Source organism: Perognathus longimembris, chromosome 28 (assembly GCF_023159225.1).
Source record: "Perognathus longimembris pacificus isolate PPM17 chromosome 28, ASM2315922v1, whole genome shotgun sequence".
In the NCBI taxonomy this organism is placed as follows: Eukaryota; Metazoa; Chordata; class Mammalia; order Rodentia; family Heteromyidae; genus Perognathus; species Perognathus longimembris.
The window spans coordinates 74,626,935-74,638,848 of NC_063188.1; the positions used below are offsets into that span (position 1 = coordinate 74,626,935).

At 42.1% G+C, this 11,914-nt stretch overlaps 2 protein-coding genes across 2 annotated transcripts; both read right to left on the reverse strand.

The window, feature by feature from the left end:
* Nucleotides 1-2,782: 2,782 nt before the first annotated feature.
* On the reverse strand, nt 2,783-3,557 carry LOC125343540 (oligosaccharyltransferase complex subunit OSTC-like). The gene has a single exon (XM_048336009.1). The coding sequence runs from the start codon at nt 3,555-3,557 to the stop codon at nt 3,150-3,152; it is 408 nt and encodes a 135-aa protein (XP_048191966.1). The 3' UTR covers nt 2,783-3,149.
* A 5,251-nt stretch (nt 3,558-8,808) lies between these two features.
* On the reverse strand, nt 8,809-11,176 carry LOC125343544 (spindlin-2-like). Its single transcript, XM_048336021.1, has 2 exons — nt 11,089-11,176; nt 8,809-10,639 (listed from the first exon to the last, which is right to left on the reverse strand). Exons 1-2 carry the CDS (start codon nt 11,105-11,107, stop codon nt 9,861-9,863), a joined length of 798 nt encoding a protein of 265 aa, XP_048191978.1. The 5' UTR covers nt 11,108-11,176; the 3' UTR covers nt 8,809-9,860.
* Between the last annotated feature and the right edge of the window lie 738 nt (nt 11,177-11,914).

The following is an 11,914-nucleotide window of genomic DNA, read 5'->3' on the forward strand; positions in this document are numbered from 1 at the left end:
GTATCTAAGATAGCATGATCATCTGAAAGATGAAGTGAGACATGAGACAGCCCCATTGTTTATAACCTTGTTTATGGACATTATTTACCTAGACCCTTATAAGTTCTAATGATTTGCCAGTATTCTGTTTTTGTTTTGTTTTTCTTTTTTTCCAGTTCTGGGGCTTGATGTCAGGGCCTGGGCACAATCTCTGAGCCTCTTCGTGCTCAAGGCTAGTGCTCTACCATGTAAGCCGTAGCACCACTTCTGGGCTTTTCTGAGTAGTTTATTGGAGATGAGAATCTCATGGGCTTTCCTACCTGGGCTGGCTTCCAGTCACGATCCTCGGATCTCAGACTGCTGAGTAGCTAAGATTACATGCATGAGGCACTGACAAATGGCTTATTTTCTTTGTTATTTTTATCCTTGTACTTTCATTATTGTTATGTCTCTGTCACTGTTTTCTGGAAGGGAACCAAAACTTACACTAATCCAAAATAAATAGTAGTATATGTGTGAATGAGGTGTAGGCCAGAAGTTACCCAACAGATTGGTAGTAAAATTGCCTCAGTTATACTCATTAAGATGCATTGTACTCATAAATTGACATGTTGAATTGAAGCCTGCTTATACAACAATTTAAAGAAAATAAATATCTTTAAAGCCCATAAGTTAGACCTGAGTAAGCAAAAAGCAAGTACAGTTCCAGCCTGGCATTTATGCTAGTGCCAACTACCACCTCAATTTCATATCAAGACTTTATTGTTCACTTAAAAGCTATAGCCAGAATACTAGAACTTAACTCAGATTCTTGAGCCCCACTTACCATATAGTAATAAGAAATAGTTGAGATATACATATGTAGCAAGTTTTATTAGGAAGGAAATTTCAGTTTGAGACTTGTAAGAGACATTAAATGTTTCTTTTCTTAGACAAGAAAGAGATGTTATATTTGCCACATTGCAGAATGAATTCCCATCTTTCACTCTGTAGATTTCTACATTTTACAAAGCCTTCTATTTTATTTAAACATTCTTCAGGGCTGGGAATATGGCCTAGTGGTAAAAAGTGTTCACCTCATATACATGAAGCCCTGGGTTTAATTCCCCAGCACCACATATATAGAAAAGGCTAGAAGTGGCACTGTGGCTCAAGTGGCAGAGTGCTAGCCTTGAGCAAAAAAGAAGCCAGGAACAGTGCTCATGCCCTTAGTCCAAGGCCCAGGACTGGCAAAAAAAGATCTTCAAAAGGTAATAACAAAGTCCTTGACTTACATATGATATATAGGGGAACACAAGACAACCATGCAGAATTGTCTTTGGACAATATAACAGAATGAAATTGGTAGAAATATGCAATCTCTAACTAACTACATTAGATAATGGAAAGATTATATTTAAGCTATCAGTAGTGTAGATTCTCTCTGACTTGTTAACCTGGTGGCATTATACGTATTTTCAAACTTCCTATATGTCCTTCATCTAATATATGAGAAAAGATGTCATTTTCATTTCTACTTTTCTGAATACTGAGATAGTAATAAAGACAAACATTCACTGAACACCTATATGTACTAAATATGCTAAAAACTTGAGATGCATTAGAAAACATAACTAAAAATCATGTATTTGCTGGGTGCTGGTGGCTCATACCTACAATCATAGCTACTCAGAGGCTGAGATCTGTGGATGCAGGATTTAAATGAGCTGGGGTAGGAAAGTCCATGATACTCTTATCTCCAATTAACCATAAAAAAACTGAAAAGAGCGGGCTGAGAATGTAGCTTAGTGGTAGAATGCTTGCCTTGCGTGCACTAAGCCCTGGGTTTGATTGCTCAGTACCATGTAAACAGAAAAAGCCAGAAGTGGTGATATGGCTCAAATAGTACAGTGCTAGCCTTGAACAAAAATAAAGCTTAGGGATAGTGCCCAGGTCCTGAGTTCAAGCTCCAGGACTGGCAAAAAACAAACAAACACACACACACACACACACACACACACACACACAAAGAAACAAACAAAAAAAAACAAACAAACCTGAAAGTGGTGCTGTGGCTTAAAGTGGTAGAGCACTAGCTTTGAGAAAAAAAGCTCAGGGACAGTGCCTAGGCTCTGAATTCAAGCCCCATGGCAGACAAAAAAAAGTTATGTATTTATCGTGTTAGTAGAAACTTATATGCTTTAGTAGATAACAAATGTTATGGAAAAGATAGAGTTAGTACTAGAGAACAGATTAAGTTAATGTAGTTTTTGACCATGTGGGCTTTTTTTTTTTTTTTTTTTTGCAGTTCATATAGTTATTAACAAATTCCTCCGGTAGAACTTCAGAAATGTTACATTTCTCTTAGTTCCAGGAGCCAGACATCAGGACATGTCAATTGAAGAGAAATAAGAGGGGGGGAAAAGTAAACCAAAACAATCTGTGGCTAATTCTTGATAAGTAATCAGAGCACTTTTCCCTGGCGAATTTTCCATGGGAGTTTCTTTTTTCCTTCTTCTGTGTGTATGTGTGTGTGTTCGTGCGTGTGTGTATTTGCATGTATCTGTATATCTGTATCTGTGTATGTACTCAGGCTTAAATTTAGGGCTTGAGAGCTTTTTCCTCTCAAGGTTGGAGCTCTACTACTTGAGCCACGGGTGGCTTTTTGATAATTGGAGATAAGAGCCTCACCGGCTTTTCTACCCTGGCTGGCTTTGAACTACAGTTCTCAGATCTGAGCCTCCTGAGTAGTAGGATTACAGGTGTGAGCCACCAGTGATGGGCTTGGGAGTTTCTTTTTTCTTTTCTTTTTTTTTTTTTTTGGAGAAAATAATCACTTTATTCAATATTACAGTTTGAGAAGTGGAGTATTTTTTTTCTGTTAAGAAATGAAAAAGTAAGAAAATGCCACTTAACATGGTTGGGATATCAGAACAGGTCAGCAGCAGAAAAAAAGATACTGTGATAAACTTGTCTCTGATACCAAGAGATTCTAGTCTGAGCTTTAATGTGCTTCCAGGTTTCCACTCAAGCTTCTTTTCCTGCTGTTCTTCCTTCCTTTCCACATTTCATGGAGGATTGGTACAGACTTTCAAACTTCATTCACAGGAGCAAGTCTGGAGTCCAGTGATTTCTTCTCAAAAGGCACTCTAGCCCATCAGATAGCCCGGCAGTTTCATTCTCATGAATACTCATGCCATGAAAAAGCTCAATAGGACACAGACAAATCCAATGAATAGCAGGAGAAATCTGTTGAGTTTGGAAATACTTGGTGCATTGGATCGGTCCAGGATTATGAAACCTAAACCTCCCATTGTAAACAGGAAGCTGGATGCGAGGCCTTCCATAACGTACTGTCCATTTACTCTGTAGGCCAAGAAGGCTACTGGCCTCTGGTGTCCATGTTCATCAGTCATAGAGCCAACACTTGGAGGTTCAACAATAACATCATAAATTATTCCTCCGGTGATGAGGAAGTAGGACACGACTACCAGCGCGTACACCGTCAAGGCCGACAGCATGTGCACCCAGGGCGGCTTCTTCAGATTCAGGTTGGGATATTCAAGCACCAAGAACGGGACCCGGTACAAGGTCTCCATGTTGGTGGCAGCAGGGCCAGCTGGAGGGCCTTCAGCCCCAAGTGCCCGGGAGTTTCTTAAATTTATAGTTTTCTTGAATTTTTGCACCTTTCCTTATCCAAAGCACTGTCTTTTTTCCTATTGGCATTTTGGGGACTGGTGTGCACATGAACCTTTTTGTCTTTTAGAGAAAAATGATTATTAAAAAGATCCAGCATGCTTCTCAAGTTAGTATTAGCCTCCAGTCTTTGGGCTTTAACTTTTTACACATTAGACACAGAGCAGGTGATTATATACAAGCTATAGAAATAACAGCCTATTTTGATGTTTACCAGGTCAAAAAAGTGAGGACCTTTTTTGAAGGAAAACAACAAAACAGAATAGCTTGCTAACTTTTTCGCACCTTTCTGGGAAGGAAAGAGAGAGAGAGAGAGAGAGAGAGAGAGAGAGAGAGAGAGAGAGAGAGAGAGAGAGAGAGAGAGAGAGAGAGAGAGAGAGAGATCTCACTTGGGCTTGGGGGAATTTTTTTTTGCCAGTCCTGGGGCTTGGATTTAGGGCCAGAGCACTGTCCCTGGCTTCTTTTTGCTTAAGGCTAGCATTCTGCCACTTGAGCCACAGCGCCACATCTGGCCTTTTCTATATATGTGGTGCTGAGGAATCCAACCCAGGGCTTTATGTATGCAAGGTGAGCACTTTACCACTAGGCCATATTCCCAGCCCTGGGGGAATTTTCTCTTTGTATCCTTTGCCAAATTAGTGTCAGCATTTGCATTTGTTCATTAAGTACAATACAATTATTTTATCATTTTTCTCAGAAAGGCAAATTTTACTTCTGTGAATGGGCACATGAATATGCTTAAAGCTGATTTTTTCATTTACAATATGCAAGTTTGTAGGTAGCCTACTCTTAATTTTCCTCCACGATTTATATAGACTTTAGAAATAGAGTAATGCATATTTTAATATAGAGTAATTTATTTAAACTTCATGCAGTATCAACATTTTATTCACTTAAAAGAACCATTCCAAATTCCCAAAGAAGATAAACACTCTACCAACTATTATTCTAAAGCTTTCATAAAAGGCTGCTACAAAATCTGGGTATTGACATTTTTTTTGTACCAGTCCTTAGACTTGTACTTTGGGCCTGGGTGCTCTCCCTGAGCTTTTGTGGTCAAGGCTAGTGCTTTACCAGTTGAGTGACAGCTCCACTTCTGGCTTTTTTTTTTGTAGTTAATTGGAGATAAAAGTTTCACATAATTTCCTGCTTGGGCTAGCTTTGAACCACGATCCTCAGGTCTCAGCTGTAATATGGAGGTCAGATCTGGCTAGGGAAAGATGGCAGAAGCTGACTCCATCTCCACTATCTCCCCAGCCTCCTCTGCTCAGAGGCCCTGTAAGATGCCCTCTCCCTGTAAACAATAGTGCCCCACGCCCCCTGAATCAACATGCCAATTCTTGATGGTGCCTGGATTCCTACAAGAAGGGAAGCCCCATTCCTAGGTAATGGGAGTTCCTGAATCCCAAGAGACAGGGGCAGGCATATGGCCTATAGGTTACTGAACCTGTCTGCCAAGTGCTTGGAACTGGGAACTTCCTGTGACCCAGCCCCCTGGTCTGATCCTATTTTGGGGCAGGCCAGCTCAGGTGCCACTACGCCATGCCACGTGTTCGAGTTGTGTTTGTCGTCCCCATTGGTTTGTTGGAATCCTCCAGAAGTAAGTCTGTGCACTGTCCTGTTCTGTGTTATATGTTTTTCTGAAACCTGGGACCGGTCTGGAACTTCCCCAATAAATTCATCTTTTTACTTGAGACTGTCTCTGAGTGGTGGACTCTTGGAGGGATGGGGGATTCCCACTGCCCCCCACACCATTACATCAGCCTCCTGATTAACTAGGATTACAGGCTTGAGCCACCTGTGCCCAGCTTCAATTTTTTTAAATGAAGTAATGTTCTTAGTAGCTTACAAAATTTGTTAATATGCAATTTGTATAATTTTTTTTCTATTAGTAGTGGAGCTTGGACTCAAGGCCTAGGCTCTGTCCCTGAGGTGTTTTTTTTTTTTCTTGCTACAGGCTAGTGCTCTACCACTTTAAGCCACAGCTCCACTTAGTTTTATGGTGGCTAATTGTAGATGAGTCATATGGACTTTCCCGCCAAGGCTGACTTCAAACCTCCACCCTTAGATCTCTGCCTCCTGAGTCACCAGCACCTGTCTGTATAATTTTAAGGTTATAAATATATTTGCATATGTTTATGTACTTATCATATTCATTATACAAATTAATGTGCTTCATGATATTTATATACATAGGTCTATTTGAAATGTATTTCATGGGTAAAGAGTAAAGAATTTTCATGTTATCTTTAAAATATGGAAAATTAATTTATTACTATTTGTTAGGAGAATGGAGGAGAATGGAAAAGGTATAGGTCAGCTGGGATCATCAATAGGTGAGGACTGTTTGAGGAACAGCCAAGGGGCACACACCTTCCCATGGGTTTGGAGGTTGTATGAGGGGGTGAATTTGGGACCAGGCTTGTAAGGGGTCTGAGCAAGGAAGGAGGCAGAGGTTATTGAAAGTACCACTAGGTCTAAAAATTTGGTGTTTTTTTCTTGGCCCCAAAATGGATTGCTTACAGCTGGGCCTAGGTGAATTGCCCTGCCTGCATATCAAAGCAAGTTCACATACATCTGAGGTTTTTCCTGGGTCTGTATGCTCCTGGGGCAAGTCAATCCTTCACTATTTACTAAATGAAATATTTTATTATTACTCATCTGAAATATCACTTCTATTATGATTTTTTTCTGTCTGAATCTATATATATACATATATATAGTTAAATATAATCACCCTTACTGAATTTCTATACCTCATATAGTCTATGCTCTAGAGCCACCAGAGTGATCCTGTTAAAACATATGATGAATTATATTACTCCACTGCTATATACAGCTGAATAGCTTCCTCTTAATGAAAAACCCACAATCAATGTGGCTTGGGTTTAGTTCAGGAGAGTTCTGAACTGGCATGTTCAAACCGTGATTCTAATATTGATCTTGGAAAAACAATTAAATATTACATAAATAAATAAAAAGAAATTATTTTCTGGGCACTGGTGGCTCACACCTGCAATCCTAGCTACTCAGGCGGTTGAGATCTGAGGATGGAGGTTCAAAGCCAGCCTGGGCAGGAAAGTCTGTGAGACTCATCTCCAATTAATAACTAAAAAGCAGGAAGTGGAGCTGTGGCTCAAGTGGTATACTTCCAGCCTTTAGCTGTAAAGTTCAGGAACAGCTCTCAGGTCAAGAGTTCAAGGTCCTCGACTGGAAAAAAAAGCTGAAAATAAGTAAAAAGTAAAAGCCATGTTCCATTCACAGATTGCCACCTGGCAGGGCTCCAAGTTTGTTGATTCCTCAGAACCCATGACCTCTCTGAAATCACTTCCTGCTCTCCCCTACCTTGTTCACTCAGCTCCAGCCATGCTGCCATCCTGCCTTCTCTCCTCAAATATATCAGGCCATGGAGCCTCAACATTTTTTGGCCCTCTACCTGGAATGTTCCTTCACCCAGACAGTTAAGGACCACTTCACTCATTACCTTCAGGACTTGACTCAAAAGCTGAGTGCTCTGAGAGGCCTCCCCTGGACATCCTTTCTCTCTGAAATAGACCCTCCCTGCAATTTCAGGTCTCATACCTTGCTTTTATTTTTCATTCTTAGCACTTTCCACTATGAAAATATATTTACTTAGCTTGGCCACTGTCCTCATCCCTAAAACAAAATCTCTGTGTGGGTAATTCTATTTTACCTTTGTCTAAACAATGGCTGGCACCCCCCTCCCATCCAAAGTATCTGTGAGATGAAGATACAACAAATGAACTAAAAGCACAGTCAGAACAAAGAAAACTAAAATGGGCAGGATTTTCTGGCTGTCATCATAAAAGTACAGACACAAATGCCTCCAAGGGACAAGTAAGTGTGCATTTTATTACAGTGAAGTAGGCCAGCTGGGGGAGGGGCAACTGGAGAGAAGACTGAGCCTAAAATGGGCTGAATCCTACCTCAGATGCAGCTTCCTTTAACCTTGATGAAATGTGGATCCGAATTATTTGGATTTTTTTATTGTTCTGATTGCTTTCTCACCAAAGGCAGACATGTATTCAGGTTATGTGAACTCTTTCAAATGTCTAAACTAGCAAATTTAGCAGGGCACCAGTGGCTCATGCCTGTAATCTTAGCTAATTAGGAGGCTGAGATCTGAAGATAGCACTTCAAAGCCAGCCTGGGCAGGAAAGTCCATGAGACTCTTATCTACAATTAACCACCAGAAAAACAAAAGTGGAGCTGTAGCTCCGTAATAGAGCTCTAGCCTTGAACAGAAAAGCTCAGGGACAGGGCCCAGGCCCAGAGTTCCAGTCCCACAACCAACAATAATAAAAATATCAAATTTAAACTAGAGAATAATAAAACCAAAGATTCAGCAAATGTAACAGTGGGCTGAAATTGGGCCCCAGATGGAAAGCTTGTGTTGGCTGGAGGTGTATATTAGAAAATTAATTTCTATCTGGTGATTTGGACTTGCCTTGTGTAGTTCTTGAGTTGTTAGGTTGAAGTTCACTGTAAGGATGGAAGTATCAACTACATTTTTCATATTTCTTTGATGATTTCCTGTAATGCCTCTTCCCATACCCCTTTTTGCCAAAAACAAGCATGAAGGTTAGGCATCCTGGATATCAGGGACTGATCAGGACTCTGAGGGCAAAAGTATAGGCTAGTGGGTATACAAAAATGAGAGTATGGGAGTTTATGAGGACTGGATAAACAGAAGGAAAAAAGAAAAAGGAAGACATAGACTGTACTGGACATCATAGTTCTCAGACTTTATTGAGGTTTCACACTACGTCTCCCAACCAACCACAAAACCCCTCCATGTGACAATACACAACCAAAGGAATATGCTAACACAAAATCACAACTCCCAGCTCTACTCTTCATGACATCTACATCACCTGGAACAAAAGGAGCTGTGCAAACATCCATAACTCTTTCCTGTGAGTTTAGGGGGTACCAGTGAGGTGTCAAAAGCCATAGGCTTCATGCAGGGTATAGGCAAGATGGAGCTTTTAGGTAAAGAGGGCTGCTCTTTGTTGCAGCACTGGTTGGAGTTCAATTATGGCTTAAGGCAGCTGTTGACAGAAGAATAGGCAGTCAAGGTCAGCCCTTGCCTTGAAAGAACTTAAGGCTCAATCTCAGCCCTTGCCTTGAAAGAACTTAAGGCTCAATCTTCTGATGTGCTTCTTCTCTGGTCAAGCAAGGAATATTCTAGCAAAAGCTGTAACAGAGATGAGACTGCTGTACCTGGGCTCAACCAACAAGGTTCTAGTTTTACCAGATAAAGTTTATTACCTAGAGCTTCTGAAGTCTTATAAGTAAAAACTTGGCTCCTGCTGAATTTACTGGAGATATCCCTGTCTAAATGTCCTTTTAAGGAAGCTCCAATGCACCTGCTTTGTTTGATATTTTACACTATATTTATGCACATAAGAAATGGCAACAATACTGTTAGGAGTCTAATTTTTCCCTGGGCCTTCCTAGTCCTCCTGGGATCTGCTCTCCACACTTCCTAGTTTATAATCTCACTCACTGAGTCACTTTTTTTTTTCTTCCTGGAATTTGTCCTTAATGGATCTTTCCCTGGTGGGTCACACTAACCTTGCTTTAACCATCCTTTTGTCTGTCTTTTAGCCTCTCCACATATCTCCACCAACTTTAACTTTCCTTGACTATGCTGGTCATTTTCTAAGCTTTCTTTCTCTACTGAATTTATTTTTTTAACCTAAGCTCCAAAATCACTCTCTTATCTTTTCATCCTTCATTCTCTTCCCTCCTGGATCTTTTCCCCTGATTCTCCTTCAGGAAGCCTCCCACTTTTCTGGCACCTCTCCACCTCTTCCTAAGCAGGCATCTCCTTACTTTAACCCACAGCCCATCTCTAGTTCCTTCCCCTCCCCAAAGACTAGACCAGTTAAGTCCCATTCCATTTTTAGATGACTGGTCATACTAGCTGCACTTTATTCGCAGGTTGAATTGACAGCTGCTCCTTCCTTTCATGCCCTACCCACCAAAGACATAGTCCTTACACACAGTGTGTCACATTCACATAAATTTGTATTTTTCAGAACACAACAACCATTATACTGTCCAAAATGTTTGGTCATTAGGGACCCTTCAACTTCTTCAATACACTGAAGAACAACATTTGTTGTATGTTTCAACAAACTGTTTATTTTCACAGTTGTGGCCAATTTTACCCTAAACAGTTAAGTCTTTTTCACCAGATCATAGACATAGATATGAAAATCATCATCAAACTTGATAAAGTATACAGAGGGTTTGGCTTCCACTTGGTGAATGACCATGCCAATCCTTTTGGAGCCATCTTCTTTGGTATATTCCACATGTTTTCCTATCAGACCATCTACTACTACTCCTAGCTCCCTGTCTGTTAGACCACTCTCACTGGCCTCTGGCATAATGCGAAGATCACCTTCTTTGTAATCATCTAGAAGCTGGTACATGTACAGAACCGGATCTTTCTCATAGGTGATGTAAAACCAAGCGTTCATGATAGGTGCTTGTGCTAGCACCATCCCCCGCCATTCATCCTTAGAACCATGCTCACCCTCAAACAGGTGTTCCACTGCTTTGCCAATGATGGTATTTGCAAGATTAGCATCGCTAACTTGAGATGATGCTACCTTCTCCGACATAATTGTTAAGGCTAACACTCTTTCATCCTGGTGAAGTTCTAATCCATACACACAATCAATTCCATCGTATTTCACGAGGTAAAGAGAGGGGTTAATCGGCACCTGGTCAAGAACTGTTCCCTTCCACTGTGTGATGGGACCGTTGCCTTCCTTCCATCCGTGGGAAATACGGCACCCAACGATGTTCCTGGCTGGCTGGGATATACGTCTGCTCCTCTGCTTCTTCTGCGAAGTTTTCTTCTTCATCCCATTGTTAGATCCAGTGGCCTCTCCTGCAGCTTCCTCGGTTTGTTGCACGTCCTCCTCTTGTGAATTAGGGGTATTCATGCCTGCAGGAACGACGAAAGGGTTAGAGACAAATAGCAAGTGTGTGTGCTACAAGACTGTTCTCCACGGTGGTGAATGTATACCTTTTGCCAATGCCTACATTTTCCTTGTTATCCAGTCAGTTGTGTTAGAAATTCTGACTATATGCCCTCAGTCCTAGCTTTCCTCAGATTCTTTCAGACTGTGGGACAGAGCTGGAGCTGCGGTCCTGCTGAGCAGGATTAGAAACTCTGCAGCAAGAAACTGGCTGTCCTAGCTCAGTGTCCCCTGCCCCCCACCCCTCCCCCACCTTTGGCGCCCATTCAAGATCTTCCATAAGCGACTCTCCTCCACTACCTTTTCCTATACCTCTGCCTTGAGCGACCCAGCCTGCAGAATATAGCCCCGTCCTCACTCAGCAACAGCCCCCCCCCCCCGGCCCATTGTTCCAACCCACTTCCCCCACACCCACCTGGCTTCTCCTCGCTCATTTCCAAATTCTTGAGTGGCTCCTAAAGCTCCCGGTTTTCTTTGCCCACCGCACTCCCGGCACTGCTCTTGCCAAGCGCACACCACCACCCCCTTATCTCCTGCAGGATTCCAGGATCCCATCCCATCCCCCCCTCTCCTTTCTGACGTGTACCAATGGCCTTGTCCTGTCGGGCGACTGTCGCCAGGGGGGAGGGGATCAGTGGGGCCTTACTCTTGTAAATTAGATACCTCCAGTTGCCCCAGCTAAGATCTTGTGGCTAGGAGGATCAGTCGGAGACTGGCCCAGGGCGTGCTTGCCAGATCTGAGTAGGGGGAATCCGTAGGCTAGGACAGTGTCAAAAAGGTTGCAGAGCAGGCAAAGGAGGTGGGGGTGTCCTGAGCCCTCCACCCTCCTCTTGGAGGAGGCGGTTCCTCTGGCACCTTGTGCTTCCACCAACTGCAGCTGCAGCTGCAGCTGTTGTCTCCTCCTCTCTGTATAGGATTTGGATCTCATTTTCGCGTCCATATTGAAGACGCCCCTTTCTTCCAAATATGGAATTGACTGTTCTGCCCTGCAAATCTTCCTGGGCACTCCTGTCCTTTTCAGTATTCAGAACCTCAGACTTATAAGTAGCTCTCTCTTCTCCCTTCCTCTCCTAGTGCATACAATCAGCTCCTCAGCTACACTCTTCAGCTCTCTTCCTGCATCTTCCTCACATTCCTCACATTTTTGATGCCCGCAAACACATAGAAATACAATATCCATACATTTATAGAGACATAATGTGTAATCTGTCCTGCTCATATGTATACGTATTTATGCCTGC

Bases quoted from the DNA above. Each gene is read 5' to 3' on its own strand.
- LOC125343540 (XM_048336009.1), bottom strand. From the start codon at position 3,557: ATGGAGACCTTGTACCGGGTCCCGTTCTTGGTGCTTGAATATCCCAAC.